The sequence below is a fragment of the Yarrowia lipolytica genome, chromosome 1C (genome assembly GCF_001761485.1).
Source record: "Yarrowia lipolytica chromosome 1C, complete sequence".
Lineage (NCBI taxonomy): Eukaryota > Fungi > Ascomycota > Dipodascomycetes > Dipodascales > Yarrowia > Yarrowia lipolytica.
The window spans coordinates 1,673,097-1,699,166 of NC_090772.1; the positions used below are offsets into that span (position 1 = coordinate 1,673,097).

The 26,070-nt window shown below is 48.6% G+C and overlaps 8 protein-coding genes and 1 non-coding gene across 9 annotated transcripts; 3 read left to right on the forward strand and 6 right to left on the reverse strand.

Annotated features, from left to right (window-relative positions):
- Window positions 1-2,005: 2,005 nt before the first annotated feature.
- YALI1_C16770g (uncharacterized protein) lies at window positions 2,006-3,928 on the reverse strand (the record flags this gene model as incomplete). Its single annotated transcript, XM_501744.3, has 1 exon — window positions 2,006-3,928. One exon carries the CDS (start codon window positions 3,926-3,928, stop codon window positions 2,006-2,008), a length of 1,923 nt encoding a protein of 640 aa, XP_501744.3.
- Window positions 3,929-7,818: 3,890 nt separating this feature from the next.
- Window positions 7,819-8,065, reverse strand: YALI1_C16809g (uncharacterized protein; the record flags this gene model as incomplete). The annotated part of the gene is made up of 2 exons (XM_068282320.1): window positions 7,819-7,864; window positions 7,908-8,065. 2 exons carry the CDS (start codon window positions 8,063-8,065, stop codon window positions 7,819-7,821), a joined length of 204 nt encoding a protein of 67 aa, XP_068138421.1.
- Window positions 8,066-9,068: 1,003 nt separating this feature from the next.
- On the reverse strand, window positions 9,069-9,692 carry YALI1_C16827g (uncharacterized protein; the record flags this gene model as incomplete). Its single annotated transcript, XM_068282321.1, has 1 exon — window positions 9,069-9,692. The coding sequence occupies one exon, from the start codon at window positions 9,690-9,692 to the stop codon at window positions 9,069-9,071; it is 624 nt and encodes a 207-aa protein (XP_068138422.1).
- Window positions 9,693-12,077: 2,385 nt separating this feature from the next.
- On the forward strand, window positions 12,078-12,602 carry YALI1_C16851g (uncharacterized protein; the record flags this gene model as incomplete). The annotated part of the gene is made up of 1 exon (XM_501745.3): window positions 12,078-12,602. The coding sequence occupies one exon, from the start codon at window positions 12,078-12,080 to the stop codon at window positions 12,600-12,602; it is 525 nt and encodes a 174-aa protein (XP_501745.1).
- A 4,642-nt stretch (window positions 12,603-17,244) lies between these two features.
- On the reverse strand, window positions 17,245-20,196 carry YALI1_C16932g (uncharacterized protein; the record flags this gene model as incomplete). The annotated part of the gene is made up of 1 exon (XM_501746.4): window positions 17,245-20,196. One exon carries the CDS (start codon window positions 20,194-20,196, stop codon window positions 17,245-17,247), a length of 2,952 nt encoding a protein of 983 aa, XP_501746.4.
- Window positions 20,197-20,864: 668 nt separating this feature from the next.
- Window positions 20,865-20,946, forward strand: YALI1_C16939r. The gene has a single exon. It is a non-coding gene; the product is annotated as a tRNA-Ser (tRNA).
- Window positions 20,947-21,115: 169 nt separating this feature from the next.
- Window positions 21,116-23,020, reverse strand: YALI1_C16961g (uncharacterized protein; the record flags this gene model as incomplete). The annotated part of the gene is made up of 1 exon (XM_501747.3): window positions 21,116-23,020. One exon carries the CDS (start codon window positions 23,018-23,020, stop codon window positions 21,116-21,118), a length of 1,905 nt encoding a protein of 634 aa, XP_501747.2.
- An 861-nt stretch (window positions 23,021-23,881) lies between these two features.
- On the forward strand, window positions 23,882-24,232 carry YALI1_C16969g (uncharacterized protein; the record flags this gene model as incomplete). Its single annotated transcript, XM_068282322.1, has 2 exons — window positions 23,882-23,967; window positions 24,013-24,232. 2 exons carry the CDS (start codon window positions 23,882-23,884, stop codon window positions 24,230-24,232), a joined length of 306 nt encoding a protein of 101 aa, XP_068138423.1.
- Window positions 24,233-24,976: 744 nt separating this feature from the next.
- On the reverse strand, window positions 24,977-25,448 carry YALI1_C16982g (uncharacterized protein; the record flags this gene model as incomplete). Its single annotated transcript, XM_068282323.1, has 2 exons — window positions 24,977-25,202; window positions 25,249-25,448. 2 exons carry the CDS (start codon window positions 25,446-25,448, stop codon window positions 24,977-24,979), a joined length of 426 nt encoding a protein of 141 aa, XP_068138424.1.
- Between the last annotated feature and the right edge of the window lie 622 nt (window positions 25,449-26,070).

A 26,070-nucleotide genomic window follows, 5' to 3' on the forward strand; every position in this document is an offset into this window, starting at 1 on the left:
CCCGGCTTACTAGGTATATAGCTGTAATGAATCATTAGAATTAAAAAAAAACCGGTACTACTTGTAGGTATATACATGCAGTACAAGTACTGTAGCTGTAATGAATCATTGGAATAAAAAAAGGGAATTTGCGGCGGGTATAACATTGTTTGTTACTGTAGTCTCAACCTCAAGTAGCTGAAATATATTTCCTCGAAGAAAAAATAATAATATAAAACGGCAATAAAAACGGCTTCTTCTTTAGAGAGGTTCGCGGAGGTTCACTAAAGTTGATTGTGTGTGATTTCACAGGTCCAGCGCGTGTCTAGATTAGATCATGTCGTAATTTCCAGATACTACAATTTCGAAGCAGGAGTAACCCATTCGCCGAGTTCCGAAACATCCGTACAGTATACTTGCATTATGCAGCTTGTCCTGATGCTGACACCTCGAGCTCGTATAATCCACCATCAAACAGCAACATCACAGAATACCCCTTGATAGCAAATGTCTGAGATGAAAGACAAGCTACAAGCTCTTGTACTCGTACTACTTCGCTTCTCATTCAAACGTGAAGGACCACCACGTCGCCCTTCGGCGCTCCGTGTCTCACTTGGCGGTGCATAATCTTGATCGCACAATAGGCACGGCTTGTAAGAATTTCAAAAAAAGACAAGACTGCGGGGTTCTGAGACACAACCAACAAGTTGTGGATTGCTATTATTATAAGGAAGTGAAGATCTCGGATAATCTGTCTGCAGGATTATAATATCACTTTTGTCAATGTGGCGAACATAGAAACTCAAGCGAGCGAGTCAAACCCCCCAGTTTGATGCGACAGTCTCACCTCGAGGACAAGGGTAATAATGTCTCTTTTATCCATTCAAACTTGTCCGTCGACGCCTTTCGATGTAGTAATCTTGATTGCTACTGCTACATTACCCACCAGTTGGCTTCTTGCTGCTGATACCATCCTTGATGGAAAGATGATACACTTCCCGCTCAAAGTCTGATATACTCCTGCGTTGTCGATCTTCCACTTTGTTAACTACAAGAGGCAAAAGTGCCAATTCTAATGGACTTAATGCGAAACTTGTGTGTGTGTCCCCAGGGCAGGGTTCCATTACCCTGGGTCTCAGATGGTTGCTCTTTCAGACTCCTCGAGTTGCGAGTATGAATCTGCATCTTTGAGAATAGGCCAAGATGGAGCAAAGAAATATTCTTTCATCTTTGTTTCAAAACATACGTATGCCGTTTGACGTCATCTTCCATTCCGCACCAACTTCGATTTCCCCTGTTTTCCGATCGCTTGCTCACACTTCATTAATACGAGGCACGTTTGACATGCATCGATAACGGTAGAGAAGCACTTGCAAAGAGAGATGCAACATGACGAAGATGGGCCGGGTATCCGCGGCAACACTGACATTCAACTATGCACGAACATTTTTACTCTGACCATCGACTCAGCTAATCTCTGGTGATCACGATGATCAAGGAGCAGTCATTAAGCAAGATTGTTACCGTGGACCCCGTAACCATAGTGCCGCAGAGACAAAAACTCGTTGAACTTTCCGAATCCGTTTTGCCAGAATATCCATCCCCGAAGCTGTCCTAGAACTGGTCCAGGTCTGCTTGTCCCCGCGTTCTTGTGTCTTCCTGTGCTCCCCGTATGTCTTGTATCACATGGAATGTATGATGGCTTGTGATCAAGAACGGCACTATGTAAGAGCATTAGGATCGAGTGAACCATTCGCTACTCTGAGACGATCCATCCTGGTCTAAAGGACATTATACACTCGTCCCCGGTCTTGCTTCATATGTATACATGTCACTGGAGTTATATCTGACGCAATACCCTGATGACATACTCAATTGGCTCAACACGGCAAGTCCTAATCCATTGCTCAGTAGCCTCATGATCTCTACACCCTTTCCCACAATACAGGTTGGTTTTTCTGAAAACCCTTCGGAAAGCTCAATAATCCTAAGATATATTCATTATCGAGAATATCGTTCCGTGCTCTTATCTGAGAAATCGCTGGTAAACAAACCACATTCTTCTGACAGTATCCCTCGCCAAATCCCCCTCTCTACATCCATAATCAACATCATCGAGATCCCGGTTCCACTCTCTGACACGCTTGCCAACCAAACTAGGACCAATGCTTCTCAACAGATGAGTGTCACAGAGAATGAGTCCTACCTTGGTATTGGTCTCCTCCACAGAAGTGCAAGGCAGAGACAAGACTCGGTCAATTCGTCCAAGAGTTTCAGTAGCAATATCCTTGGAGTTCTGTCGCTTCAGGCCCAAAGAAGCCCGTCGTCGACCCAGCAATGTACCTGTGAACCACTGGAAGACCCACCAAGTGACTGAAAACGACGGAAGAGCAGCAATGATTCCAAACACCAACTCCTGACTCTTGAGGATCTGATCAATACCGGAGATGGCCACCTCCACGTCCACCTTGGTCTTCTGTACCTGTATCAACAACGAAGTGATTAGAGAGCCGCCAATTAGAGACTTGACGGGAGTCATGATCTCCTTCTCATACGACTTCAGCACGGGAGTGATATCTCCCTGCTGAACACCCTGTTTGACCTGTTGAATGTCCTCCTTGGTCCAATGAAGCCCAGGAGGAGGAGGTGTGTCATTCTCGACCGCAAACTGCACAACCATACGCTCGAGAGAGTCCATATCAGCCTGTAGAGCTCGCTTGGAAATGACTGCAATCTGGGATGAGTTGTCGTGTCTAATAGTGTGAATGATTTGCTTGATTGGGGAAACAATCCAATTCTGGAAGAAGAGCTGGATGGTTGACACTACCGACGTTCGGAACCAGTCCACAATCGCCTGCCAGTTGTGGAGAAACGAAAGCAGAGTGAAGACAGTTGCCACAGACCCCACAATGTAAGTGGGCCACATCCGCACCCAGTACGACGGTTTTCCAAACTTGCGAATATCCTCCTTATGCTGTTCTGAGTGATCTGACAACAGTTTTGACAGTTGGATGATCTCAGTTGCAAGACCAGTGATGTCGGTGTCAGATTTTGTAATATCAAGGGTTTTAGTCTCCTTACCTGATCCCAGAGTCTGTGTCATTGCGTCAATGCTTTTGACGACGCTCTCTTTCCAGTTCTGTCCTGCCGTCGTCGTGATCTTGGGCACCCCCTCATCCAGGAACGAAGAAGGGCCTGTGTTGGATGTTGAGAATAGTGTCGTAGCAAGTCTACCGAGATCGGCAGCGTGTGAGTTCTTGATATGTGCCAATTGGGTATGGTTCTCTCGTGCCTGGCGTCTCACGGCCGAAATGGGAGACAGCAGTAGGCTTGTGGCAAACGAAAGAGGCGGTTTGGACATGAACACAGACGTTCTGAACCGCAAGGATGTCTCGTCGTGCAGAGAGGACGCTACCAGAACCCCCCCTCCGCTCTTTACCACCTCAAACAACTTCTTGGCGGTCAACTTGAGTCGATCCCAGATTCGGCCCACGGAATCATATCGTTTGTAGATGTCTCTGGCGAGCGATAAGATTCGAATGGGGCCGGTCTGAACCAACAGCATTGCCAGTCGGTACCACGAGTCGTGAACATCCTGCCAGTAGTACAGATCCTGCGAGATGGGTACGGTCTGATCCACAAGAGTGTCCACGACATTGCCGTACATGGACAGCGCTGCAAACGTGAGCAGAAGGAATTCCGAGTCCTGAGAGTCTTCTCCAGTACCGTCCTTTTCGCGCACCCTGAGAAACTCGTCCATTGTCTGTGTAATGAGCTCCACAGACACCAGTCTGTCGTTGGAGGCTTGGGGAGGAGCCACTGTTCGTGCCAGCCGAGCCAGCGTCGCAATGTAGCTGTTTTTTTCGTCCAATTTGGCCGTCAGCGGTGGCTGCTGCGCCACAGCCAGTGCTGAGAACTCGGCCAGCGTCGTCCGAGTTATCGACAGCATTTCAACGTCGTTGTGGTGATGAGCAATCGAGTGGTGAAGAGATTAGGTGGATTGGGTTAGAGTTGGTGGATGATAGTGCAGAGGGCGTTTGCGGAGTGACGAGAGAGATGGAGGTTGTGGGCTCGCTGTAATATAAGGGGGATTACTGGGTTGTTGTTTTCTTCGTGACTTTCGATTTAATTGTATGATTGGTGCTCGTGTTTGTGCTAGTTTTGGCTCTAGTTTTGGAGTTGTTGCATCATTAACTATTTCTATTTACTTGGTAAATTAGTTGAATGTTTTATTTTGTTAAGTATGTTTTAAGTATAAATTTCTTTAATTACTATATCCTTGTTAGGCTCTCGAGTCATTGGTGTTGTAACCCAGAGGTACACTTGAGGTCATCAGTTTCTTCCTCGGGTGCCACAAGTGATAAAATTTCTCAGGCTGATGAACGGTACTTTTACTGTAGATGCTTTCGCCATAGTCAGTTACTCCACCAGGTACAGAACATTACTTCAACGGTTCTTCTAATGTCTTCTCGTACTCTGACTGATAATAGACGCTTCGGAGGTCCTCAATGAGCTCCGGATACCTTTGCTAGCATGATTAAAACGACGGTTTCTCTCCGTCTTGGTCTCTTCTCAGGCTTATTTACCCTGGGTGCTTTTCTCTCCTCTTACTGTCCCATTCAACAGGCTGTGAGCTACCAGCATGCATTATCGTTGTCATCCACTCACCAACATGGACCGTTCACTGGCGAGAAGTATCTCCGTAAGTTCGTTCGGCTCATACATTGTGAACAAGAGTGAGGATTGGTTGATCATGCCGCTAACGTATGTAAGACCAACTGTGATCTGATATCTTCTTCAAAACTCGAAGTTGAACTAACATATTGGGCCCACTATTGGTTATACATATAGAGGATGGCAGTTCTAGTCAACAAGTGATTCGAATGTCGAGGGCACGTTCGCAGGCGCTGAAGAAACAATGTTTAACAGCGTGAAGAAGTACTATATCTACCGGGCCATTTCCACATGTTTCTCAGGTTATAAAATGATGAGGAACAGAGGTTGCGCTTGTTGATGCTTCCCAAGGGTTCCAAATGCACCGCGATTGTGTTCAACAATGGCACTTTCTTCATGATGAAATTAAATATCCCTGCCATTCTCGTTTTCAAGGAGTATTGGAGCACTTTCAAGATGGCCAAACCTCCAAATGGTTTGTATAACCTGATTTCTGGACTTGTCGGTAGGCCAATCGCAACCCCAGGGCCTCTCAAGTGGTGATTTAATATCAAGGTAGTCTCTTTAGTTGTCAAATCTCTTTGAATAGTACCCATTGAACCTTTAGAAGCTGCAACGTGAGTGGAGACTCTTTGACACTGTTCTCTGTGTGGTTATCTTTGCGGATATCAAACTAGTTAGTGTTGCACTACGCGAGTTAGAGAACTCGACGGCTTCCCAGCTGGTTTAATATTGTTCAACTTTGGTCACTTCTTGTCATTATTCTGATGAGAAGACAACCTAACCCATTCCACAGCTTTCCAGTCTGTCGCCAAGCTCACAGAGTTGTCAAGCAAGTTGGATAAGTAGGACCTCCTATACCTTTGCCAGATTGCACAACCAGGAAAAGATGTAGAGAAGAGCTAGCAGCAGCACGTTGATATTATCTTACAACTCCAGAGAACCATTTGAAGTCTCGCTCAACATCAGGACTCAAACAAGTCCCGAGGAGCAATTTCCACACGATAGCTGTGACTAGGAATATGGAGTTTAGGCACACCACTGGTCTATTGTTTTGAACAGCTCTTTGAAAATTCTTTTGGAGACGAGCACCACCCTCTTTTGGTAGGAAAGATCAAGTACTGTGCCCAAGCCTGTTGTCTTGCGCTCCAGACTGACTGGCAGCGACTTTTCGCCGATACAAGTGCTCTGAATGTTGGCGGTCAGTAAATAACGGACCATGCAACAATTATTCTGATATTTATAGATTATGCAATAAAGACGTTGTTTCAGAATCGCATCTCTTTCCTCCGATGTTGATTCGAACGTCGATCTCCTCTTTGGTGGAATTTGCGGAGAAAAAGAGCATATGGGGGAAGTGGACAGTACATACTAATGAGCTTGAATGGAAGTATTGAGGGCGAAGTCAGCGATATTAGCTACATTACTTGTGCAGCATAGAATGGACTTGGTTGGGTTACAGACAAGGAACGAGAACGAGAATACACGCTTGGTCGCACTGCTCAAGAACACTTGACAGTCGGAAAATTGGTACCAAAATGACTTGAGTTGATAACAACTAATATGGCATTTCCCAGAACGTCACTAACCCCTCTGACGTAAGTGCTCCCTTCCACATGCACGGACATCTTCTGAAACATATTGAGTGGACTGAGACATATTGAAACATATTGGCGCTTACAGTTTTCCAGAAATTGTGGCAAAAAGAGAAATATCCTCCTCTCTGGTCACGGTCACGATACAGTGACACATTATTGCAATCTGATGTCAGCATACACTAGCTACTGTACGGACCTGCGTCTCGTCCTGTACCCCTTGCATAATCTAGGCTAGCGGACGATCTATTGGTCACGTGAAACCAAAGTAGACTTGATAAATGAGCTTTTATTACTTGTGTGTTCAGTCTGGGGAACACTTTGTTTTCTCAGGAACTCATCGCATGTGTTCTAGAGACAGTACGGCGTGCTCAACAGAAGTATGAGTGCAGTGCACACTATATAGACGACTCGATATAGAGAAGCGCGACCCGGTCTCTAGAGAATATCTAGCTCCATCTCTTGGGTATTTCACGCTCCACTATATTGTTAGACTCGCTGTAATCCTTTACATGTCACTTCCAGGCCAGCGTATATCACTCAGTGGCTCCCGCAGTTTTCGCCTTCTAGTCTTCACGTCGGACCCCGATGACCGGTTTAGCCGATTTCAAAACGTCTAGCTCGATTACAAGTGGAGAAAACTAATCTACCGGATTTATCATGGAGTTAGTCAGGGTTTAACGGGGTGAATGGTACAGTCCGGAGATATTTGAGATTAGAAACTTGTTTGACCACAAGAGAGAGAGGGGATTGACGTTAGTGTAGTTAGTGGCAATTTCAGAGACTTGTCACAGTACAAGAGCGAAGGGTCTACAGTCGGAAATATCCACGTGTGGGGCTATTGTTGCGGTATTTGTGCCCTAGTTAGTGTGGTTTCAGAGAGGAGAAGGTGTCTATGAAGGACGCAATAATGACTCTTTTGGAAAGGAGACTTGAAACACAGATGTAGTTTCAGTAAAGGGATGCCCCTCCAGCGATTCACAAGCCCCACCTCTTATATCTCTTCATATTCCACATTCATTTCTTCTCTTGTCATCATTGCGCACTTCTTCGGATCAACTTTCGAACGTTTCTCTAAGCAATACTGAAGAGGACTTTTTTTCACAGTCGACTCAATAGTCCAAGTGACCAATTGGTGATTCTTCGGAGCCCCGATATTGGACTACTACCCGGTAGTATGGGTCTAGTTTAGTGCTACATGTGGAGAAATCCCAAGATAGCGGCTGTGCAACCCAATAATCCCTTTTGGGATGGGGTTTTTGAGTAGCAATAATCGCAACGGGCCGCCGGTCGCTCTAGAGCAGAAATGCGCTCGAAAACGGCAAGGCGTGACCTCCATCGCATGGTGTCGTTGTGTGCGGCGAGAAATACCTCGACATGGGGGCGAAAACAGCAGCTGCAAGGCTGAAGTTGTTATGCAAGACAAAACGGCTGCCTCAGGGTCTTCTCCACAAGTTTGATTTCTGTAGCTTTATTGAGGGGTATTACGGGGGGGAAATGGCTATATTCAGCGCTGTAGAGGAGATTTTGGAAATCAAAAAACTCCAGAGAACTCATCTGGTCGGTCTCATCAAAATGACATCAAAATTGATACTTTTTCTCTAACAAAAACGCACCTCCCCAAGTCCCTCCAAGTCCTGCCGTGCTTCTTTTTACCACCCCCCCAAGAGGATGTTGAACTCTATATGGATTTGACTCCCACATGCCTCAACATTTGGACCTGCTAGAAACCCACAAGCGACTTCTCCGTCGCCCTCAAACTCTGCGGTGGCGTTGACATCGGAGGTTCCAGTCATGTGACGATTTTTCAGCCCCATGTCTCACGTTGTGCGAAAGTTGCCGACGATCCACCACTTGTGTCACCTCTAGAAGCTTAAGTAATTCACTCATGCCCGGTTCACCATAACCAACACACCACCGTCAAGGTCACATCACCGCCACTCGCCCCAAAACCACACTTGAAATGCTCCCCATCGCCCCCTCCGTCCATCTATCCCGCCTATTTCTCCATCTCAGCCCAAACGAGCAATTGCAAACACAAAAGCCTGTGTCTATATATTAACTACCACTCAAGTTGGGGACATAACAGATAGAGTTCCCTTAAAGTTTCGGTTTTTTTTTTTTTCTCCTTTTTCTTTTGTCACCTTTTTTTTTGGCTCCTTTTACTTCTTGGACCAATGTTGTATAGAGACGGGTAATGTGATCCGGTCACGTGATAGGGGGGTGGTCTTTTTCCTGTTTGAGAGCAACCTGGAACGGGACGAAATGGCGCTAAACGTTGGCTACGGCCTGCTGAAGGTGAAATATTTTCACACATTCGGAATTATAGTAGCAAGTCTATATTATTCATTGCCAAATCGTGAGCTGAAGGAGGAGAGTGTATGGTAGTGGCGGGAGGATCCATGTCGGTGAGTTTTGCTCCGATTGGGATTCTGAAAAGTGCGTTTTTTCGAGGAGGCTCGGTTTGGTGGATGGATGCGGTTTCGTTACAGGAAAATTGCCTACATCCCCTCCACCAAGGGACCCGGGTGAGTCATCATAGGAATACTCCGTCGCAACCCAATTTGAGAGGCATGGAAATCCCGTTCGAGCCTAAGTGATCCGTGGGCCTTATTTTGGCTAGATGCCCACTTTCGGAGCAATCAGCTGAGTATTCTTAGAGTTGTGAAGGGGGAGGTAATTTGGTGTGAAGGAGTCGGGGGAGAATGGGTCGAGGGAGAATGGGTGGCAGGAGCACGGAGAGAGTGTCAGATTGTACGTCATCGGCGGTTTACACGGTGTGAGGGGATTTCCTAGCTTGTTTGAGTTGGTGTTATGATGTTATGGTGTGAAGGAGTCTCTAGGGCTCGAAAGGGGCTTCAACTCTGGGAGTATTGCTCCTATTCGGCTCGACAAAGCCCCCGTTGTCTTCTCCGGGTCGTAATCTATAGAACCAATCTTTTTAGATACCTCCTTCACTACCAATTGCTGAATAAGAGCCCAGTTATTAACTTCAAGCAAGCAACCTACACTGCTCTTCGCGTCGCAAAAATGGAGTGGTTCTTGAGTCACCTGAATCTGAATCAGTGTGTCTCTGGAGATCCGCGCGCGGAAGGGCGCGGTCACATGACTCATGGCTCTGTCACGTGACCTGCCATCACTACTTGCTGCCGCCGCTCTCTCTTGCTCTTGCTCTTGCTCAAGCGGTTTACAGTTACACATGTCTTTAGAGTGCGTAGGGCTCTTCGTTGTAAAAACGGCTTGGGCAGGATTTTCGCGTCGACAAAGTTCTGATAATTGTACCATCATGTGATAAATGGACAATCTGATGCCAAGAAGGGGATGCTTTAATTGTGCAGGTTTTTCGGGATGAGATGGTGGGGGAGATTGTGTTCCGGCTGGACAATGAGGATTGATTTCCTCGGTTTCGGCGGCATGTTCTTTTGTTTTGCAATTCCGCGTCATTTTGCCATTTTAGCCCCTTTTTTTCCGTCGAGGTGCAAAATCCAGATTGATATCAATTGAATCAGTTTGTCACTCCATTTGTAATCTGGCACAACCCTGCGGTGGGTAAGTTGCAATGTCTCGGACTAAACTGGACTAATTTCTTCTCTAATGGCTGTCTCAAGACATGTGGGGAACAATACGGGGGGTTGAGCTGTTATGCGGAGCCCTGGGGAGGTCTGAGAGACCGTCTCCGCAGCTTTGTTGAGTCCCGCCACGGTTGATTAATCAGGTTTGTTTTTTCGAGTTTCCAAGCCCGCTCAAACCACCTCCGTCCCGCATCCTCTCCATGCCATTGTCACACTTCAATCTCATCTCATGACCAAGATAGACTCTGACCTTTCGCTCACCACTTGTTCCCCTTGGGGATTGGGCGTGTGAGGTATTATATTCCAGCCTGAGTGATGCAGTCCGCTGCATATATTTGCATGTGCAAGGCACACCACACGTTGTCGTACTCTTAATTAGCAACCCACGGGCGGCTGACGTCCCACTATCGTGCTTGTATGTATGTTTGATGGCTGTAATAGCAAGACGGAAGACACTGTAGCAACCATCATCGAAAAAGCGACGGGAGCTCGCCCAAGTGTGTGCATGTGACGGCAGGAGAGAGACGCTTAGGGCGAGCACAATGGCGGTGGAAGCCGTTCTAGAGCTCACATTGTATCCTTCTACAACCACTGGCACTAGTCTATATTGGGAAACCTGTCATGGGATCATATCTCCGAGCTTGTCGGATTTAACTTGGGAGCAAAATGGGGAAGCGAGTGAGCAGGCCTTTGGGCGAATATGGGCGGGAAAATCGGGGGAAAATCGGGGGGGGAAACGGTTCCTGAGCAGAATGTCGGTATGCCGGGGGCCTTTAGGGACGGCTTTTTTTTTCATACTCCCACGCCGACCGACGATCTCGAGGCCCCACAGTCGTATCCTAGACAGTACCTTTTCGTGGAGCTAACAAAGCTTAGCTGGGTCAACGTTGAGGGGCCGTGCGAGGAGTGAGTAGTCAGTGAGTAGTGATTGAGTGAGGTGGGTGCTTAGTCATGTGTGGGAAAAGTGTTTCGAAAATGGGACAAAACTCCTGCTTATTAACCAATTGTCCTGATATGGCACGTGGGACCCGCGCACGCTCCAAAATATCCGCTCCACACCGTCGCTTCCACAGGCTCTTCGGTGCACCCACACACCTCCCTCAGGTCCTCGGTCCGCCTGAATAATTTAGCTTCACATGAACCCAACTCTAACCTAAACCGGGGTAGGTAGACAATTTACTTTTGCAAATGGGCAACGGCAAAAAGCGCCGGGTGACCTCGTGGGGTGTTAGTGTGGGACTGTAGGAGGTATATATAAGGAGTTTGGCGCCCGTTTTTTCGAGCCCCACACGTTTCGGTGAGTATGAGCGGCGGCAGATTCGAGCGTTTCCGGTTTCCGCGGCGGGACGAGAGCCCATGATGGGGGCTCCCACCACCAGCAATCAGGGCCCTGATTACACACCCACCTGTAATGTCATGCTGTTCATCGTGGTTAATGCTGCTGTGTGCTGTGTGTGTGTGTTGTTTGGCGCTCATTGTTGCGTTATGCAGCGTACACCACAATATTGGAAGCTTATTAGCCTTTCTATTTTTTCGTTTGCAAGGCTTAACAACATTGCTGTGGAGAGGGATGGGGATATGGAGGCCGCTGGAGGGAGTCGGAGAGGCGTTTTGGAGCGGCTTGGCCTGGCGCCCACTCGCGAAACGCACCTAGGACCCTTTGGCACGCCGAAATGTGCCACTTTTCAGTCTAGTAACGCCTTACCTACGTCATTCCATGCATGCATGTTTGCGCCTTTTTTCCCTTGCCCTTGATCGCCACACAGTACAGTGCACTGTACAGTGGAGGTTTTGGGGGGGTCTTAGATGGGAGCTAAAAGCGGCCTAGCGGTACACTAGTGGGATTGTATGGAGTGGCATGGAGCCTGGGTGGAGCCTGACAGGACGCACGACCGGCTAGCCCGTGACAGACGATGGGTGGCTCCTGTTGTCCACCGCGTACAAATGTTTGGGCCAAAGTCTTGTCAGCCTTGCTTGCGAACCTAATTCCCAATTTTGTCACTTCGCACCCCCATTGATCGAGCCCTAACCCCTGCCCATCAGGCAATCCAATTAAGCTCGCATTGTCTGCCTTGTTTAGTTTGGCTCCTGCCCGTTTCGGCGTCCACTTGCACAAACACAAACAAGCATTATATATAAGGCTCGTCTCTCCCTCCCAACCACACTCACTTTTTTGCCCGTCTTCCCTTGCTAACACAAAAGTCAAGAACACAAACAACCACCCCAACCCCCTTACACACAAGACATATCTACAGCAATGGTCAAGGTCGCCGATCTCATCCTCCGAGGACTCATTTTCATGTTTGCCGCCATCATCATGGGTCTGGCCGGTTCTCTCGCCTCCACCCACAAGAAGGGCCACTACAACCCCCAGGTGTCTTACGCTGTCTTCTGTGGCGCATGGTCCGCCCTCTTTGGTGTGTTCTACCCCGTGCTCGCCAACTTCATTGAGGCCATTGCCTTCCCCATTGTCATTCTCATCATTGACTTCATCTCCTGGGTTCTGACCCTTGCCGGAGGTGCCGCTCTGGCCACCGCCATCCGATGCCACTCTTGCGGCAACATGAACTACGTCAACTCCAACAAGGTGACCCAGGGCTCCAAGGGCCGATGCCGAAAGGCCCAGGCCACTGTTGCCTTCCTGTTCTTCGCCAACTTCTCCTTCCTGGCCACCATGATTCTGTCTGCCATCTCCGTCAAGCAGCTCGGCGCCTTCACCCTGCCCGGCCGATCTCGACGATCCGCTCCCCGAACCGGAATCCCCACCATGTCCCAGGTTTAAGCTTTGCGGCGAAACTCGATTCTCACCCTCGATAACTCGACTCACCCCCCTTAACTTAAAATTCACTTACGACAAACAAACGTCTGATACCGACTACCCCCTCGACTTCTCGCAATCTCGACTTTCAATCAGAGGACCTCAAACAACCACTTTTTTCTTACGATTCTAATTATTTACCCATTCATTAATTTCCCGTGCGCTCGTCCAGCAATGTCCGAGAGCATCCTGCCTGTGTCTCTGGGCCCATCCATTTAATTTGGGTCCATCCTCCTGGGCAGATTCCACAGTCCAGTTGTCGCCGACTGGATGGTTAGTAGATCCGCCTTTTTTAGTTTGAACATGTTGCGAGTTGATACCTGAACATCAGAGTTTTAGCTTCTTGTACTAATATACATTCCTTTTAGTGAGGTCCTGTACACTGTACACTGTATTATATTGTAGCGTTGTATTTTTGATCCCTTGGTTTGTTCGTTATGCGGTGTACAAGTATGTACGATCTGTGGTGATGACTGCTATTTGAAAAAGTCACTGTTGAATAGACTTTTTGTTATAAGGTTAGGCTTTTATTCTTGACCACTTCTGGACAGGATGTTACCGAAAAAGTGTGGAATGTGCGGCGTTCTGGGAGGGATGCACATGAGCAACGCAATCAGCAAGTGTACCGGGTTTTCGTGGTCACTTTTGCAGGCGGCAGTGGAAGGTGGAGGGGAGGTTTTTCAGCGGTCGCTGGGGTCTGGGGCGTTCTTCTTTTTTGGTTTTGGCTGCTAAATTTGCCAAGGGCAACACGTATGGTTTTGAGTAGGGGGTAAAAAAGAAACTTGACAGGGATGTGTGGTGTTTGTCGAGAGTGAAGTGAAAATGGACACGTCTTAGTGCTTGAGTCAATATGAGAAAACCAATATGGAATTGGCCTTGTGCGAGGGGCAGAATGGACCATTAGTTGCGCAACCAACCTTGCATGGTCGAGTTTTTCAGTCGAATCGGTCCGGAGTAGCAGGTAGTGGGAGATGGTCCGGGGTTTTAGGAGGTTGGCCAAGTTCCTGGAAGGGTTTTGACAGGAAACGAAAAGTGGAAGCACGAGTGGGAGGTTGTCGTTGGAGTGGAGGATTCAGTGCTGACGGATTACTGACGGGCTCTGCGACTCTCGATTCACGCGCCCGACTCTGCCGACTCTCCCTCCGCTTGCTTTCATTCCAAAGTCTACTGCTATCATCTCTTTTGGTCCCTCGGGTGTCCCAAAAGGGCGATATGGTTTGGGCCGTACATCCAACCAGACAGCCATGGAACGACAAGTAGAGGTGCAAGAGTCTGCGGAGCTGCATCGGGGTCGTCGGGGATAACAGATCCATGGTCGGATACGGCCTTGTTGTTTTCTTGGCGGCCCAGACCCGTTTCGCGGCCGTGTCCAACTGGTCTCTACAGTCACCACTTAGACCTCATTCCAGATCGACGGAATGTCCTGCCGCACCATTGTTGAAAGCCTGAGCCAGAGCTTGAGGTTGAAATTCAGGGGTTGCGGGAGTATGCGTTGCTGAGGAGCAGACGAGACGGAGCTGTTATTCCTCTCCAAAACGTCCTCCTTGGCCTGTCTGTAATGTGCCTCTTGTTTGGCATCCGTATATGCCATGCCATGTACATGAGCAGACAGAGCCAATGACAAACGTGACAATACAAGGAGATAAAACAAAACCTCAGAATTCAGGGCTCAATTGAACATCTACATCTTTCTGTCAACACAGCCAACATCGCGTACTCTCCATACCTTACACCCCCATGCCTACAGTGCAAAAGCCGCTCCCTACCGTCTCCACTCGTCTCTCCAGACCCGCCGATACACCAGTGTACAGTCCTCTGCATAATAAGAATGTTCCTGGGTATTCACCGACTGTACGTGGAAGCTACTGTATATACAGTGCGCGATACAGCGCTAAAACAACCAGATCGTCTGCTTGTAGATCCTGGCTTGACTTTACACGCAGGTATTTCACGTGAAATGTTTGGAGAGGGTTGCCTTGACAACCACTGCAGTTGACGACCCAAAACAAACAAGTTTCGCCCTGAAAAACGAGCTCATCATGTGACCATCAGTTGCAAAGGCCGCGGACACGTTTAAAACACGTACAATACACGTCCGTGTCACCCGTCTACTTGTAGTCTCTTATAGCGGCTGTATACAGGCCCACCATGTCATCACACCAATAGATATAAGATTCGAAACTTTTCCAAATCGAGATGACAGGTAAACAAGGTCACGTGAGAAGCCGTAGCCCACTCGCAATTCACCCACGTGATCGGTACACCTGGACAGGATTATGGATGTCATTAGACATGTCTTAGTTGGGGTTGTGTTGTGTTGTGAGAGGAAAGTTGGTTGGAGTGAATGAGACAGAGACATGTGGACATTCTAGCTCTGGGTCGGTAGAGTGGGAATGTGGGGATAAAAGTGGTGTCATTCGACTCTTCTCACTGAGGGGGTTTCAACCGTATAGTCCTCTTCATATTTGCGCCATTACTGGGCTACAAATCTGGTGCAGTCTCTTGTTGCTATGAGACGATGTCTAGATGTGGGCAGATTGCACTCATTTTACACGTTAGACTCCAGTGGAAGGCTCGATGATGTCAAGGTGCACATTCAGAGACCCCTCAGATGTGACAGCACGAGTCGGAGGGCTTATTTGGTGCTTGCGATTGCAGAATACGAGGGTCAACACTTGGTTCTGAGACATGGTTTCACCGACAAGTTTCCTGAGGGAATTATTTGCTGAAACAGGGGTGGTATTAGTTGTGCCATCTGGTGGGATGATAATATCGTGTTCGATAAACTGCGATACAGGTTCACTAGCGCTATGTTACTGGGTATGATCCTCATGGAGATAGGTGGGGATAAGAGGAGATAGGGGATGGGATGCAACCGGACACAGGACATGATAATAACACAGCAAGACGGGGTGGATTGCTTTGTTGGAGAAGATAAATAACCTCCTACGGTTTATTAGTCGATGACTATTTGATTCTAGTAGTCTCTAACGTGTCCAGTGTTTTCTACAAGGAGATAGGGCTACTGTCAGTATCTACCCACATCAGATTTGATATACCTGCGAGTGTGAGTACCTTTGACTATTCTCATTAATGCAAGTACACATTCCTCGAACAAGCCAAGAACTGTGCCTGCTTTGACACCTACCGCTCCATTGTACCTGTTTTACTGACAATGCATTGTGATTGCATCCGGCTACAGTAGCCCACAAGTCCTCATACTAGTACACTTAGCAGTCACAGGGCACGAAAACCCGACTAAAACGTGTCAGTAGTTCGGAGCCAAGGAAAAGTGCGTTTATCAGTTAGAACGGTTGGAGAAGATTACGTCTTCGGGCCACTTTGAACCGCATGTGACAGAGACGTGGGTAGTAGGTAGAATGATGGAGATCGGGTAGAATGATGGAGATTAGGTAGAACGATGGAGATTAGATAGAACGATGGACATCAATAGAAGGGTGTAGGGGAGGGTATCTTATGTAGCAGTCGATATCTGGACCGACTGACCATTGCAAAATTCTTGTAAATCCTCTACTCCTGAAGACATCACCACTGGCTTCAACTGGTCTCTTCGCAAGAATACTGGTAGTCAGTATAAGACATGATCTTGAGGTCCACGAGGGCGGACTTTTCATGTACAGTCCAACGTGACAATGGCAGCAGACCCTCTCAAACCGAGACCATCCTTTTCCCCCCTAATGTTGATGTTTCAAGCCGGAAATAGATGTTGTGCTCATGGTCTCGAAGAGTGGTGGCAGACACAAGATGTAGGCCAAGATGAAGTAAAAATACACGTGAAATCAAGCAATTCTGACGACCATATGTTTTACAAGCACACAGAAGGCATTTATTACGTTCAAATGGTTACTGAGAGACCTTAGGCATTATCAAGAGACCACTGCGTGTGATACAAGATGAATATAATCACAAAAAGCAGATATATATGATTAAAAATGCTCATTATTACTATTAATCATCTTTCTATGGCAGCAAACGCAGTATTATCGATTTTCGACTTTTCTGACTTCATAGATCCTACAGGAAAATGTTCTTGACGCCGTAGAGAACGCCAAAAACGAGTAACACGGATGCCATTGACATCATTGGAATCAGAATGATTCAGTTGACAATATTCAATGATTTTTCAAAAGTTTCTGGCAGTTTGCCAAATAACCCCATTCCGGGCCAGATGGCGTATTAAAACAACAGCTAGTAGTCATTGAAATATGAATACAATGACGCCAAAAAGTACACCGTTGGAATACCCGGTCTCTGAAGATTCATTTCATCTTTTCATTTGTTCCAATATACTGGATATATGGAGATTGGGCTGACAAAGTATCAACTATGCTGGTCGACCACAGTATATAGAGCAGAAAAGAGACCCAAGATCACCAGAAACAACAGGCGCTCTACTAAACCCATCATTTTACACAACAAACATCACAATCTCGCACACCACATTACAAGTACGTCGACTTGGTAATTATGATCTATAATTCATTCTATACATAATCAAATCTGAGTGGAATTGATGTGGGGGGGGGGAGGTTAGGATTGGCATCTCCACCGACTTTCGCTTCTTTTGTCCGCTCGGTCACATCAGCTACTTGCCCCCCATGCCAGCAATCATGGTCAAACTCCACGCCAGGCTCATACCAGGATCCAGCCACTGAGGCTGCATACCCTGGGTGAAGAACTTCCAACTGGCGTTGGGGTCAAAAAGTGCCCGATCCAGCTGAAGAATACCCTTCCAGCCGGAATCAACACCGTCCACAAAGGTGGACACACGCTGATCCCACTCCTGCCGCACAAACTCCTCGTCTCGCATGTAGGACGAAATGGGAGTGGTAGGCAGCATGTGGATACCAATGATGAACTCTGGGTTAATACCAAAGTAGGTGGCATGGTCAACTTTGTTCTCAAAGGTGATACCGGGCACCTTGTTCTTGATGAACTTGGCGGGCTGGTTGGTGTTGTCGTCCTTCATGAACCAGTAAATGTTCATAGCACGTCGCATCACAGCCAACATGAGGTTGGCTCGAGCCTCCATGGCCTGGTTGCCGCTAACCTGCCCCCACAGCTTCATACCGTAGGCGAAGTGATAGTCTTCAGAAGAAGACTCCTCGTCCTTTCCATCAGCAGACAGAAATAGACCCTTGGCCCACGAGTGACCCATATACCAATCAAAAGATCGAGACACTGGAAAGTGGCGATCGTCATGCGACGGGTTGGCGGCGTCTCGCAGCAATGTATCGACCCACTCCCGGTTCTGGTTCAACCACTGACCATCTCCAATCTCAGCATCAACCTTGGCAATGATAGCAGCAGCATGAATGAAGTAGGAGAAGTGGAAGTGGTGATCGTTGTAGTAAGTGTTTCCGAAATCGGCATTGGGGTCGTTGAAGCCAGCAACGGAAATCACACCCTTCCAGGTCGTGTCGTAAACTAGAGGGTTCTGTTGCTTATTGGTGGCAAACATTGAAAAGATCTGCTTGCATCGGTCTAGAAGAGTTCGAGCCCGATCCTTGTCGCCCAAGACATCGTTCAAAACAAGTAGAATGGTCGCAAACTTATCAACGCCCTTGCCAGAGAAGTACATAGAGTCGAGATTGGCCTGGCCGTTGATATCCTGGTCCATCTCCTTGCTAGCTGCGTCAAAAATGAGCCTGAGCGCATTCTGGTCCTGCAGCTGGCTCTGCAAGTCTCGCTTGAGAGGCTTGGGAAGGAATCCAATGTCCCGAGGAAGAGTCTGCTCGGCCATGGTGAACCGGTCGGTGTTATATCCAATGGCAACACCCTTGGCACACGTGTCGAGACGACAGGGGGTCTCTCGCTGCCTGATCTCGTCAACCATGACATGACTCTGGTGCTCCAGCGCGTACATGAGGGGAAATCCACACTGGGACTGGCCCTCAGTGGGAAACTCTAGTGAGTAAATGCCTCTCAGGCCATCATTGTCAATGGTGCCAGATACAGAGCCGCCAGTGGCATATTTGCCGGCAGCAGCATCAAGAGCCTGCTCGCTTCCGGGAGTCTCGGGAAGCACGGCAATCTGAATGACAGCGTTCTGAGCAGCAGAAGTGGCGGCAAAGTGCTGAGGAGATGACTGGTTGAACTGCAGAGCCCCATCAGGTGCATTGACGTACATGATCCATACAACCTGGTTGTTGAGAGTCAGCTTGTATTTTTGTATGTCGCTTCTGACATTCTGGACACGCTCAATGTTGGCAAAGCCGACCTGAGAGCCAATGATGGGCCCCACGCCGTTGTACTTGGCCGTAACCATGCCCATTCCTCGGACAAGAGGGGCAGTAAGACCAGCTGGTCCGCGGCCGATCTGAAGATCAACGCTCAAATGGTCCATTTTGTCCACGACCATGTCCATGCCCTGGGAAAACTCATGGGCTCCGAGGACGAGCGACATAATTCCCACAGGGTTGAAGTAAAACTGGGAGGGGTTCTGGTCGGGGTCGGGGCCGTAGACAAGCTGGGACGCACGGGTGTGCGAGATGGCCAGACCCTGGAAGTTGTCTGTCTTGGACCACCACACAGAGTAGGGGTAGACGTAGGCCGGCAGGTCTCGGTCGCCCAGCAGCATGTTGGCATAAAACTTGTTGGTTTGCTGAGGACCGTCTCGAGCGACAGGGGGTTTGAGAGGGTGTTCTCGGCGTTCAAACTGACTCATGGGGTCGCTCGTGGCGATGGGAACAAAGGGGTTTCCGTTGAACATGGCGGTAGGTTTGGATTGAATGGAAGTGGTGGTCTTGGTCGCAGGCAGTTTATATTTGGTGGGTCTGTCACTGACGATGATCAATGGTCTCGAATGGGTGGCAACGAAGATACTCTTGTTAGTGATTGAGGCAGTAGAAGATGAAGATGACCGACGCTTGGACGAAGACGTGGACGACTGTGACAGTGTAGTACTCACAAAAGAAGTAAAGCTGACAGAAATAGTGACAGATGTACTGCTCTTTGAAGCATCAAAGGTCGGGGAGGTAGCAGGAAAGCCTCGGGGACTGCTGGAACTAGTGTCGGAGTTACTAGATCTGACGAGTGTACTGGTGACTCTGACGGTTTCTGTTAAAGTCGTGGTGGGGTCGGAGGAGCTCTGTTTTGCGTCTGGGTCACTAACGACGTTGATGACACGTGTGGAAGTGGCTCTTGTCGAAATGCTACCGGAAGAGAGAGATGTGCTCTGGTCTGGTGCTGCAGCACGGTTGGTGTCCGTGTTTAAGTTGGCGTTAGGGTTGAGAGAGTTTGGGTACGATGAGGGGACGGAGGGTGTGGTAATAACGACGTAAAAGTGGTCGGATTCGGATTTTGATAAGAGAATTGGGATTTTGGAGACTCCAGGAATCGAAATATATGCTCCATTTGTCAATTGAGTGCCAGAAACACCAGCTGGATGGGTTCCACTTTTAGTCCCATTCCAAAACAGAGTTGAAGAGCGTGACATATGTGCGCTCCCATCTCCAGACTCCATTGTTGCTGCACCTGCACATGTAGACAGCACTAACAATATGATGAGATGGTAGGGAGGGCGATAGAAGAACATCACGTGATGGGGGAAAACGAGGGTGATTAATGGAGAGTAGGTTTGTGTAACGAGTTTTTGGGTAACGAGTGTGTTTGTTGCCTGAGACGTCGTAGTGCCTGGAGTGGAAGGGATGTCTTCAGCTTGGGTCTCGTCGGAGGTCTGAGACGGCCACGTTCGTTCAGTAATAAGCGTGAGGTTCAGAATGAGGTTCAGGGATGTAGGGAGAGGTTCAGCTATTCATATATGTACCACCATTGAGGCTGTTACATCTCTTCGTTGTGTCGTCGCTTCTTGCGGGAAGGTCTCGTGTGAGAGAGACTGCTTGTAGCCGAAGAAGTACTTGTGGAAGTGGTATTGAAGGTATTGAAAGAGAAGAATACTTAAATGGTCGATTCGATCTCTCAGATATATCTGCAGCAGCTTTATCTCAATAATACCCTGAAACAGGACGCTTATCTCTCACCAGCCTCAATGATTGGGGCGGCTTCGATATCGTTTGTTTTGACTAGTTTAGTTGAGACATTAGGTAGAGTTATAGTGGAAATTTGTGGGGGGATTCTTATGATGCTGCCAAACATGCATGGAGCTGATATAGTATCAATTCCAAGCAGATTTCTTGGTATCGCGTGTATGACTAGGCACAAATCGGAATACCTTTCGAGGTTGGACTTTTTTTCCGTCAAACTGGCAACCTGGCCGAGCGGTTAAGGCGAGAGATTAGAAATCTCTTGGGGTTTCCCCGCGTAGGTTCGAATCCTGCGGTTGTCGCCATCTTTTTGCTGCCCTTTTTGTCATTTTGCTGCCAGTTATAGTCTCCACCGTTTCGACAGCTACAGTAAAGTAAATACTGTACTCGTACTCTCCATTCAAACATAACTTTTATCTATTTTGTATATCTCATTAAATACAAGTCTTGATGGACTCGACAATAAATTAATTAACCGGCAACAGGAGATTTGCAGGTGAAAGAAGAGGTGTTTCCTCCAGGGGCGTCGAAAGCCTGGACCAGGTTGTAGACCGAGGCATAGGCTCCCAAAATGGCAGTGGCCAGAGACATGAGGAAGATGATAATGTTGAAGAGCATCCACCAGGGTCGGCCAGTCAGTCCTCGCTTCCATCGGCTCCAGTTCTTCCACGTGTCGATTCGAGTAACGGTATTTGTGGAGGGATCGTAATGGTCCTCCTTGGAGGCCTCTTCCTGAAGGGTAAGACCGGCGTACAGGAAGGGAGGCAGAGTGTAGGAGAACTGCAGAATACAGATAGCTCCAACCAGAGAGACCAGAGAAGAGAACTGGGGGATGGCAGAAGCAATAACAAAGGCAACAGCCCAGTAAACGAAGACAGCAAGGGTCCACAAAACTCGTCCTCCAGCAGAATCAGTAATGTTGGGGAGTCGCAGAACTCGCTGGAACACGGTTCGGTAGACAACCTTGACACCAACGTTACCGTACAGAGCGGCGGCAATGAGGGCAGAAACAACTCCGATCATGTTGAGGGCATCCTGCCAGTTCTTCTCGTATCGAGTCTCACTGGGGACACCCTGGTTGGCGGGGTTCATGACAAACTGGCCCTGGTAGGCGTAGACAAAGACTCCAAAAAGCATGTAACAGCAGTAGATGACGGTCTGGGCGGTCAGCATTCCCTTGATGAAGTCTCTTGGTCGTCGCATCTCGGCGCAGAACTCGACAAACATCATTGCTCCTCCGTACGAGTAGACAATGTTCATGAGACCCTGCAGCTGGGTCTGGAAGGGGATATCGGTGGCGACAGCGGAGGTCTTTTTGGGAGGCAGAGGGGAGCCGTATACAAGCTCGTTACCTCGCACGTTGATACCGTACTGTCGGGCGAGACCCATAGTGGCGAAACAAATGGCCAAGTTCATCCAGATGGCAAAGTTGGCGAGGAAACCAAAGTTCTTAAGAGATCGAATCTGACCAACAAGCATACCGGCTCCCATGAAGATGATACAGAGGGCAGCGAAACAAACGTGGGACTTGCCGTCTTCGGAATGGTTGGCAGCGACCTGGGACAGAGCCTGACCGTTGGAAAGAACCAGAACACCGACATTACACCACAGCTGGATAGACTGCAGCAGATCGACGGCGAGTCGGAAAACGGGGCCGTAGATTCGGGTGGCCATGTCTCCGTAGGTTCGCATGGGGTATTGGGGACTGTCCATCTTCATGTACATCTTGAAAATTAGCCATCCGGTGTAGGCGGCAGTAACCGCGAGAACAGTGAAAAGGAAGATACCGGGGAAGTATCCGAGAGTGGAAATGGAGTAGGGAGCACCTGTGGGGCCCATGATATCAGTAGTGATCAGATAGAAGACAGACATCCACGAGGCCGTTTTGAGGGCCTTGTTGGCCACAGCCATGTCCTCCTTGGCGCCGGGAATGCCTTCAAGCACGCCCTCCTTTTCGTGGTCGTGGTTATGGGTGTGGTCTCCTCGGTAGTCGTCGGGGTAATCCTGTTTTTCGAGCGCAGCTTCTTCCGAGGCCTGTTCAGACACAATGACGGGCTCGGAGTTTACCACCTCAGGCTCCTTTTTCTTGAAGAAGCGGGCAAAGCCCGGAATCAGCGTAATCTGGTCCGGAGGCAATGTGTCTTCTCGTCGTCGCTGGATGGCGGCGTAGTAGTAGTAGGCCTCTCGGGGAGCGTGGTAGTTGAGCTGGTCCGAGTCGGCCTCCTCGATGATCATGATGGGCTCGTTGGCGGCATCCAGATGCGGATGGTCGTGATGGTGGTGTTCTTCATGGCCCTCGTAAGCGGGAGCCGGGTCGGATCCGTCGGCTGCTCCAGCCTCAGGCTTCTCCTTCTTGAATCGAGAAAAGACGCCCATTTGAAAGCGAAAGATGAGCAAAAGGTGGAACCAAAACCACACCGGAGACACCCCACCAGATAAATACTGCCCGTGGAGGTCCGCCGCCGCTTACTCACCGGCTCACCCGCTCACAAACCATAAAAGTGCCGTTCATATCAAACTTCACGTCCAGGCCCTTGTTCGCCGCATCGGCCCTGCAGTACCAAGCCCAAACTGCACGCCAGTTCAAAGTGAAAATGCCTCGATCGAGGGGAGCCAGGGGGGGGATGCTCTTTGTCCCTCGTCTTGTGAACGGCGGCAAGCCCCGATAAAATACATTCTGTACGGCCGCGTGGTACTAGACCACTTCGTTATCTCAAAGGAGCAGCTTATCAGGTTACGGTTACGGTTGTTTTGTTTTTTTCCTCTTCCAACTTTTGTATTTGCACTTTTCCTATTAGCCTTCCGCTCGACGCATGGACCGACTTGGCAGAAAAAAGCTAAACGGTCCAAAATCCGGAAAAATGAAGAGGCAATCAGGGGGGGTTTTGGCACTAGTCGAATTAACACCCGCCAAAGACCAGATTGCAACGTTTATCCGCCACCATCCCACCTAAAACCACCGCTTATTCATCCTGTTAAGACGTTAAGCTCCGCCACTGCCGTGTGAAACTTTTTACCTTGCCATCCGTCTGGTGGTGGCCTTGTTCGTGAGGCGCTCCTAAGAGACGGGAAGGGAAAAAGCCGATAAGAGCAGCCAATGGAAATGCTGGAGACTCGCAGAGGTGTCACGTGACTCCTTCCGTGGGGCTCCTGCCACGCTTGAGTGCCTGCGCACAGGACGACCGCCTACCCCCCTCATCTACCCACCTCGGTTATAGAATCTTGTAGCGAGAGTAAATGCTAACACCAAATAAGCCTGGGTGCCGTATGGGGTTGCTAGTGATTTTCGGGGTCCGTTGTCCTAAGCCACAGAAGGGACAAATGTGACACTTTTTGCCCGTTTGCCCCGGCTAAAAATGGACTCTCAGAGTGGGCGTCCAGCACCGGCTCCCGCAAAATTGTCGACCACCTCGTAAACCACCAGAACAGGTCCAAGAGTTCCATTTTTCCGGCTTGGCAAACGCATTCCAGTGCCTTACATTAAACGGCAGTGCAGTAATATGCATCCTCGGAACGGCAGGAGTTTCGGGCGAAAAAAAAGATGCGGTAGACGCAGAAATGAATAGAGTGACTGCAAAAGCACACTAACGGGTATCAACTGACAGGGGACACCCAGAAGCTGCTCCCGAGTTGCATGATTTTGTATGAATTGGCCATTTTCAGACCCATAGTCGCCTTCAAACGCCCTCCAGACATGTATATGAATGATGTCATTCACCCCATAGTAAGTAACATGACTCTGAACATAATGGAGGTTAAGTCGCTTCGGCTGTCGAAGTTTTTCACACAGACTTTCGCATATTCCCCATCCAGCAAGTCGCGTGACTGAGATATTAAAAATCTCACCAGTCCGCCCCCACTTTGTGTTCCTTGTCTCTCAACGTCTATCTCCTACATTGTAGTCTGTCTCGGAAGTGAAATTTGGGAACTCCTCCAGAACCGTCAATATTGGTCCAATAGTTGAGAAAAAACCACAGCGGTGTTCTCCGTCTCCCAATTATCATTCTGGTCAAGTGTTCCTCCCCTATATCGCTGCTACTGGTTCAGTTCGCAAGATTGCTGCCGCCAAAGTTACGGTGGAAACAAGCCCAAAGTTTCAGCGCCTCACCATGGCTTATTTTGACCGCTGCTGGCCGTCCCTGGCCGTCCCAACTGACAGAGTCAAAGTGACAGTCGTGCTGCCTGCGATTCGTATTCTCAGAGAGCATGGTTATCATCGGGTCAAGCCACAGATAGCGATTTAAGAACCGCCTTAGACGTTTTCAGACTCTCGTAGGTTGTAAGCCTGCAGTAAACCACGTTATAACGCACACTTGCTGGTGAAGATGTGTTTCAGACGGCTTTGGGCGTCTTACGTACTTGACTGCTACAGGGCTGTGGCTCCAAGACATGTTTGTGGGGAGGAAAGGCAATGGGGTGTGTTCGTGATTCATCTATATGTCCTGTACCCACTCGTAACCCGGACAAATGGGCCATGGTCCTGGTTGTCTCTCCGGTCGAGTTGATGACTCCGCACGAGCTCGGGTGGGACCAATTGTCAAGAAGTGTCGCCGACAACCTCACAGAGGCTTCGCAACAAACATGTTAGCTAAATACTAACTAACGTCAATCTTTTTATTAACTGACAAAAACTCCGGACAATCTGTGTGTCTCTCGTTGTACCAGTACCATAAATCACTTCCATGCTTGGATAAGTGTCAACTTTGACAATCTCGGGCCAGCCCAGAATGGCGACTGAAAAGCTCACTACAGGACACAAAATCATTGAAGAGCTGCGAAGAAACATTCGCGGACGTTTCGACATGAATTTTCTGGGTCGAAATATCGTCAGGAGTTGAGGCCTGCAATGCCTTCCAATCTGCCTGCAGAAACATCTTCCAAGTCTGTCTACTCTTTTTCTGAAGGAACAATTCAAGCACATCCCCTGTCCTCGTCACCCGTGTGGTGTTTGGAGCACTCTACCTGCTTGGTCAGGCTCAAGCCAGTTATTGGAAGTACAGGGGCTCTATCGAACGGCTTCTGGCTTACATTGAAAAAGCCCCAGATACTCTCTAAACAATGGACGCCCATGTTCATGTTCATACCTTGGCTCTGTGCCCATGTCACGCTGGCAACCTGGCATTCGACGCAATTCTGCAATGTCTGATCCCATCTTTGCAGCGATGCTAGGGGCCATGGTTATCTCCTCAAGAAGAACATCTTCTGCCTGCTCGAGAAGATCTCAAAGCTGGACAGCCCAGACATCGACATCATCTCAGAAGCGGTGAAAAAAGATCTACTTGTAATCTGCAGGCAGTTTCATTACCCCCCACCGAGGACGCAGACAACTCCAGGTTTGTCATCTAGATCGAGGAGCTCGTCTATCTCTACCAAACTACAAGTGGCTCACCAACGCAGACAAGGATTACTGTTATTCCCTTCATTTT